A 7,956-nucleotide genomic window follows, 5' to 3' on the forward strand; every position below is an offset into this window, starting at 1 on the left:
AGATGATAGTTATTGACTTCTAAAATAAGTCAGAATTGCCCCCTACATAGTGAGAGCAAAAGTCTCAGGCTAGTATAAAACTCATCAAGATAGTGGCTAACTACAGAACAGAAGTTTCAGCATAGCTGGATAAAGTTTGATGTTTTGGTATAACATGTTATCGTGTAAAGGACTGAATGAGAGAGGGCAAAGTTTTGAGGAAACCCAGAATTAAGGAAAAATATCAGAATGTTCCATGTTAATCAGCATCCCTTCTGTGACCATGACTATCCTCTTTGTAGTGAGCCATTAGGCCCTTCAATTCAGCTCAAATTTTATAAATTGTGTTGTCAATTTAATTTTCTTGAGTATGTTGCATAAATGTTATTGATGTGAATTCTTTACAAAGACTTGTTAATCTTTTCTATGTTTTCCCCCTCCACAGAAACACCAGCAGCAGAGTGAAGAAATAATGGGTCAGGTGATCAGGGTGGCCTAAGTCTCTGCCTTGTGAGCTGTATTGAAACAAGAAATTAAAATTGACAGTCACTCCTCAGTCCACTATTCCTACATTGACTGCCTCATCTGCCTTCCTGAAACAAATGGAGTTTTTAAAACATGAACAAAACATGCCAATAGAGAAAGGACCTTGAATAACTTTGTGTAGGCCAAATGGAGGAAACCAATTTTAAAACTGTTTTCAATTTTGATGGTATGTAGTCTACATTAGTTCAGGATGGAGAAGGGGAAACTGATGATACTTCAAGGTTGTGGAGTACAGCCTGTTAAGTTCATAAGTTAATGAAGGACTCTGTGGAGAGAGGAACGAGATATTATGGAATGTGTGGATTTAAGGTATCCTCTAGTGGCTGAACGGAGTGAGTTTTGTTAATCCATATGGTATGTTATTATGAAAACTACATGATTTTGTATTTTTTCCAGTGTTAATTAAGAGATAATGTATGTTTTTTTTAAAAAGGAAACTTCATTCTGTGTACATGATGCAAATACTTGGTAAGATGTAGCAAAATAACACTGCTCCCTGAGACATTAGACTATTTTGAAAAATTAACAAGTTTATTTGTCAGAAAATGCAAGTTTGGTGCAATCCATTGTTTTAAATATGTTTGTAATGTACCAAGTTTTAAAATGTGGCAACGTGTTATGGACTTGTAAATGTAGTATAGGAGCTAACACTGAGTCATGCAGAACTAGGTAGCCTCAACATAGGCACAATTATACATTCAGCAAAGAGAACCCACAGATGGTGGTGGAGTGGCATTAGCACCAGGCTTTAGAGGACAATGGTTCCAAGTTTGAATCCAGCTGGCCCCTTACAGGCTTTTCATCCGTGCTGGGTTGAGCAGCGAACTAGCAACTGGGCCTCATAAAAAAAAGTCAAACGCTGCAAAAACAGCAAAATAGCTGCCTGATGTGCCACATGGCACAAAAAAGGAACAACAAAAAGAACCCAGAGTATTTAGCTACAGTTCTTCTTCCTGCCTAATGTCTAATGTTGAGCAAAGGATGGCTGACTGCTGCACTTGAATTACATACCTGTTTTCATTGCAAGAGTGAAACTGCAGTAGGCTACCGCCAATGAACTGGCACTTCTGTAGAAGTTGTGCTTTGAGAGGAAAGATGATATGTATCCTTCAATTCAAAATTAACTGTTAATAAAGTTCAATTGCCTTGGCCATGATTATACCTGCTACTATTATAGAACAGGTTCCATTTTGACATACCAGTTACATCCCAATATTTATAGATAAAAAGATAGTATGCTGTCTCCTTAAAGCTGTATTAGCTTTTTCTTAATGTGTTTTTTCCCCAAGGGGATAGAATCCTCTGAAAATCCTTTTTCACCTCCACACTTGTAAGTCCATGTGCATGTGTGCAAGTTGATGTAAAGTATATTGAGAGGTCAGAGCTCAAGAATTGCTCTACAAAAAACCCATGTGCGTATTTGACCAGGCGGTACTTGGGGACAGCGGAGTATAAACATGGAACCTTTATTTAGTTTAAAAAAACACCAGAAATCAATTTTCAGACCCTTGAAGCAATACATTCCAAAACATGCAGGAATATTCTAGATAGCCAGATCTTGCCATTTTACCCTTGCATCACTTAACTTTACAGTGACTGGGAAATACTGAAACTCAGTCTTAAGGGCTTTGTATATCAGGTAGAACATTTTAATTGTTGCTGATACTTTAAAGGTCATGCAGGTTATAAATATTTCAACCAATGCATTTAAATGAGCGCAACTTGTTTTTGTATATAGGTTACAGATTTATAATTTTATATACAGTATTTGGTTTGTAAGCATGAATTTCAATTTAGCTGTAGGAAAAGAGTACTGTGTACGTGTTTCAGCTAATAAAACTATGCCATTTTAGTAATTTAAAGCTTTTTTAAAATATATAATACTTGCTGGACTGTTTGCAATTTGAACCAAGAATTTTCTATTGCCAGAGTTAGGTTAAGTGATTTAAAAATAAATTTCCTTAATTTCAGCTTTATCTTCAAATTCCTCTTCCATGCCCATAAATTTCCATGCCCTATATTCTTGAAAACAGCTGTTTCTGATAGTTATAGATTTGACAGTTCAATGTAGCTGGTTACCATTTTTGTTTACTCATCATCCTTGAACTGAGTTGCTTCTTTGCCCATTTCAAAAAAAAACTGGAGAAAATTGGACAAAATGCATCAGATGTTAATTTTTTTTTTTAAATATACAGTGTTTGATGGATACCATACTATTAAGTTCATTATCCAATTATATTTAAATATCTGTGATGGGTTAAATTTAAAATGCATCTGATTAGGTGTTTGGCTTCTGAATCCCAGCAAATCAACCACACTTTCACTATACATCAGGTTTTCTACCAACTTGTGCAATGTTATCCACCTCAATTATTCAGTGATGTTAACCAATTGTTCATTATGTAATACCACATTTGGAATTTATTGTGGGTTCTGTAAAGAGCGCAAGCTAGGTTCAAGGATTCTGTGGATGCAATAGAGACAGCTGCATATGTTGCCATCCAGTGGGATGAGTTGAAGTGCAACATTGCGGCAAAAATTAAAGGGTGATGAATACAGGACTGAAGGTATTACATTTGAATGTATGTAGTATACAGAACAAGGAAGATAATCTTGTAGCGCAGTTGAGATTGGCAGGTATAATGTTGGCATGAGTTGTGGCTAAAAGATTATAGTTGGGAGCTTTAACATCCAAGGATACATGTTGTTTTGAAAGGACAAGCACGTAGGCAGAGGGAAGCGATGACATAGGATTGGAAGATATAGCATTGTTGTAGGTAGAGTTAAGAAACAGCGTAAAAAAAATCAAGCCTCCAAACAGCAGCCAGGATATGGGCTGCAAATTATAATGGGAAATAGAAAAGGCATGTCAAAAGGGTAATGTTACAATAAGAAAAAAGAATGAATCAGGTTTAATATCACCAGCATGTCATGAGGCTTTAACTTTACAGCAACAGTACAATAAAAAAAATTAAATAAACACGTATGTCTATTAAAGTTAAAATAAGTAGTGCAAAGAAAAACAAAATAGTGAGGTAGTGTTCATTGGTTCAATGTCCCTTTAGAAATCAAGTGGCAGAGAGGAAGAAGCTGTTCCTGAATCGCTGAGTGCACCTCCAGGCTTCTGTACCTCCTTCCCGACAGTAACAGTGAGAAAAGGACATGCCCTGCATGGGGTGCTGCTTTCCTAAGGCACTGCTCCTTGAAGACGTCTTGGATATTACAAAGGCTAGTACCCATGATAGAGCTGCCTAATTTTACATCTTTCTGCAACTTACTTCAATCTTGTACACTCGCCCCTCCCATCCCCCCCCCCACATACCAGATAGTGATGCAGCCTGTCAGAATGTTCTCCACAGTACATTTGTAAGTTTTGAGTGTTTCAGCTGACAAAGCCCAAATCTAATGAAATACAGCCACTGTCTTGCCTTCTTTATAGCTGCATCAATGTTAGGTTAGGTCCTCAGCAATCTTGACACCCAGGAACTTGCAATTGCTCACTCTCTCCACTTCTGATCCCTCAATGAGGATTAATTTGTGTTCCCTTGTCGTACTTTTTCTGAAATCCACAACCAGCTTTTTGTTCTTGCTGATATTGAATGCCAGTTGTTGTTGCAACACCACTCAACTAACTCACTCCTGTACACCCTTTCGTCACCATCTGAAATGCTACCAACAATGATTGTATCATCAGCAAATTTATAGATGGCATTTGTGCTATGCCTAGCCACAGTCATGGATGTAGAGAGAGTAGAGCAGCGGACCAAGCACACATCCCTGTGGTGCAACAGTGTTGATTGTCAGCAAGCTGGAGATATTATTTCCAATCCACACAGAGTGTAGTCTTCCAGTTAAGAAGCTGGGCATCCAGTTGCAGAGAGAGATACAGAGGCCTAGGCTCTAGGTTTTTTGATCAGGACTGTAGGAATGGTGTTAAATGTTGAACTATAGTCAATAAACAACATTCTGATAGGTATTTGCATTGTCCAGCTAATCCAAGGCCACGTGGAGAACCATTGAGATCATGTCTGCTGTAGATTTTTGAGGCAATAGGCAAATTGCAGTGGGTCCAGGTCCTTCCTGAGACAGGTGAAAGTAGATAATAGATCACTGGGAAAATGATGCTGAAGAGGTTGTAATGGAGACAAGGAAATGGCAGATGAACTGATAAGTATTCATCACTGTGGAAGACTCTAGAAGTATGCCAGAAGCTTAGGTGACTGCAGTTGCTACTACTAAAGAGAAGTACTTGGGAAACTCAAAGGTCTGAAGATCACCTGGACCAGATGGACTACACCACAGGGTTTTGAAGGGGGTAGCTTAAGAGATTTTGGAGGCATGAGTAATGATCTTTCAGGAAACACTAGATTCTGGAATGGTTCCAGATGACTAGAAAATTGCAAATATCACTCCACTCTAAGCAGGAAGGGAGGTAGAAAAAAAGTGAAATTGTAGGCCTGTTAGCCTGACTTACGTGGTTGGGAAGATGTTGGAGTCTATTTTGAAGGATGAGGTTTTGGGATACTTGGAGGCATGAAATAAAATAGGCCATAGTCAGCATGGGAAAATCTTGCCTGACAGATCTGTTGAAATTCTTCAAGGAAATAAAAAGCAGGATAGAAAAGGGAGAATCAGTGGATGTTGTATACTTGGATTTTCAGAAGGCCTTTGACAAGGTGCCGTACATGAGGCTGCTTAGCAAGATAAGAGCCCATGGTATTAAATATGGAGCACTGGTTGATTGGCAAAGAGTGGGAATAAAGGGAGCCTTCTGATTAGTTGCCAGTGACTAGTGGTGTTTCACAAGGGTCTGTGTTGGGACCATTTCTTTTTACATTATGTCAACAATTTAGGTGACAATTGATGGTTTTGTGGACAAGATGAAGATAGCTGGAGAGGCAGGTAGTGTCAAGGAGGCTGAAGGAGAACTTGGATAGATTAGGAGAATGAAAAAAGAGGCAGGTGGAGAAGTATCAGGAAGTATATGGTCATGCACGTTGGTCAAAGGAATAAAAATGTCGACTATTTTCTAAACAGAGAAATATGAAGTACAAAGGGACTGCGGAGTCCTCATACAGGATTCCCTTAAAATTAACTAGCAGGTTGAGTTGGTGGTGAGGAAGGCAAATGCAATGTTAGCATTCATTTTGAGAGCAAGGCCTTATGGTACTGATGGGCTTCACTTGGAGTATTGTGAGCAATTTTGGGCCCCTTATCTGAGAAAGGATGTGCTGACATTGAACAGGGTTCAGAGAAGTTCATAAGAATGACTCTAGGAATAAAAGGGTTTTTGTATGAGGAGCAATTGATGCCTCTGGGCCTTTACTCAATGGAATTTAGATGAATGAGGGGGGAATCTAATTGAAACCTATCGAATTTTGAAAGGCCCATATAGAGTCTGAATAGAGAAGCAAATACTTAGAACAGAGATGAGGTGGAATTTCTTTAACTAAAAGGTAGCAAATCTGTGTAATCTGTTGCCACAGGTGGCAGTGAAGGCCAGGTCATGGGTAAATTCAAGGTGGAGATTGATAGGTTCTTGATTTGTCAGGATGAGAGGTTACAGGGAAAAAGCAAGAGAATGGGGTTGAGAGAGAAATGGATCAGCCATGATGAAATGGCAGAAGAGACTTGATTGAAGAATTAGGCCATTCATCCCATGTTTTGTAGTCCAATATGCCATGGAATAGTACTGAACAGGCATCGGTTCTTCAGCCTATGTCTACACCAAGCACAATGGCAAATTAAACTAATCCTTTCTGCCTACACATAACCCTTCACATTCACATGCCTGGCTAAAAGCCTCTTAAACACTACTATCATTTCTACATGGTGTACTGGTTGAGGCAAGTGATCACAGGGCGAGTCATGCTCCCCAAAAAGTGCACACTTTTAAAAATGGTCCTTAGATTAGTTGGTCCATTTTCTATCACTTGCCAAGGTTGACAAGCCCTTATTTTGTTTTGCAATTATACATCACCAAGATAATTAATTTTTTCCTACACCTTTGTACGTATAGAATGCTGAAATCAACTCAATTAATTGACTTTTAGTTACTCATACCAGGGCTGCAAAGGAGTTTACTGCAAAGCACTGAAGCTGTTATCTACCATTTACACAATAAGCAAAGGTGAAATTTAGTCAGACAAGGAAAAACAATCAATCTGCTGGAGGAAGTCAGCAGGTCATCCAGCAAAGAGAAGGAAATAAATTGATGTTTAGTGTTTACCCTGCATTGGGATAGTGTAGAAAGATGAGGTGGAAAGCATAGGAAGTGGCAAAAAATAATTCAGAGGCAATTGGTGGACTGAATTGACCCATCAATTGCCTCTGTACAACGATGACAGGTAGGTGGTGTCATGTAGGGGAGGTGAGGGGGATGCTGTCCAAAGACTCAAGCAACTTGGATGCCTTCATCTATCATTCACCCCTCCTCAGTCCACCAATGGCCTCAGAATCCTTTCTTGCCACTCCCCTTCTCTTTATGCTGGTCATCCCACTTCTCCACTCTGTACTAATGCAGGGTTTCAACCTGAAACATTAAGTATCATTCCTCCCACTACTGCTGCTTAATCTACTGAGTTCCACCAGCAGATCACGTTGCTCCAGATTCCACCATCTGCAGTCTCTTGGGTATCCATTATTCTGAAGCTACTATGGATTTGAACAGCAGCATCATCATCACTCTTGAACAATGAAGTTACTGTTTTCCCCTTTTGGCACATTACAAGACAAAAAGGAGGCAGTGGTGCTGCAACAGTAATGTGTATAGCACTTACAAAACACAGACAAAATTTGACATGGTAAACTTCAAATGAGTGCCAGGGAGTCAAGCAGCTTAGGTAGAATACAAAAATATTCTGCAGTGTCTGTGTCAGATACACTTGCGTTTAAAAAAAAAAACAATTTAATATGCTACTCTAATTTGGGCAGGGGGTTGGTCATTAAATAGCCAAGTATTAACACAGCCAGTTAAAGAGTTTAAGAGATGATACATCAGCTGGAAAATGTTTGAGCTGTTGAATATGGGATTAAGGCTGAAAATGCATCATATTATGAAAACAATATCCTCCATTCAGCAAAAAACCTGTGGGTTGGTAACAAGCAGAATGAAGGGCAGACGAGTGAAAAATAAAAAAAAGTTCCTTGCATGAAAATCTAACCTAATGTTCTTGAAATTGTTTTGTGTCAAGGAAACAACCTGTCCACAAGGACTTGCTATTTTGCCAATTATCCAATAACAATTAAATACAAGTTATTTAAATTAGCCAATTGAAGTTAACTCCATACACAAGGTGTAACAATGTCTGATCCCCATGAATAATTGTTATAACCAAGTATTTAAATCACAAATAGAAAGCTTTAACCTGTTGTAAACTTAAAACAAACTCTGCCTGTCATAGAGCTAATGGAATGTATTAATACCACTGA

At 38.7% G+C, this 7,956-nt stretch overlaps 1 protein-coding gene across 4 annotated transcripts in view; it reads left to right on the forward strand.

Annotated features, from left to right (window-relative positions):
* LOC140210027 (nuclear transcription factor Y subunit alpha-like) overlaps positions 1 to 2,481 on the forward strand; it is a 39,780-nt gene extending 37,299 nt beyond the window's left edge. For 2 of the 4 annotated variants that reach the window (XR_011889132.1, XM_072278775.1), the window contains one exon: positions 425 to 2,481. Coding sequence is in view for 2 of the 4 variants with exons in the window: in XM_072278772.1 (XP_072134873.1) it covers positions 425 to 478 (54 nt within the window). In the remaining 2 variants the exon portion in view is untranslated. The remainder of the gene's footprint in view (positions 1 to 424) is intronic. The other 2 variants (XM_072278772.1, XM_072278773.1) reach the window with 2 other exon arrangements.
* The last annotated feature ends 5,475 nt before the right edge of the window (positions 2,482 to 7,956 follow it).

This window comes from Mobula birostris, chromosome 14 (assembly GCF_030028105.1).
Source record: "Mobula birostris isolate sMobBir1 chromosome 14, sMobBir1.hap1, whole genome shotgun sequence".
Lineage (NCBI taxonomy): Eukaryota > Metazoa > Chordata > Chondrichthyes > Myliobatiformes > Myliobatidae > Mobula > Mobula birostris.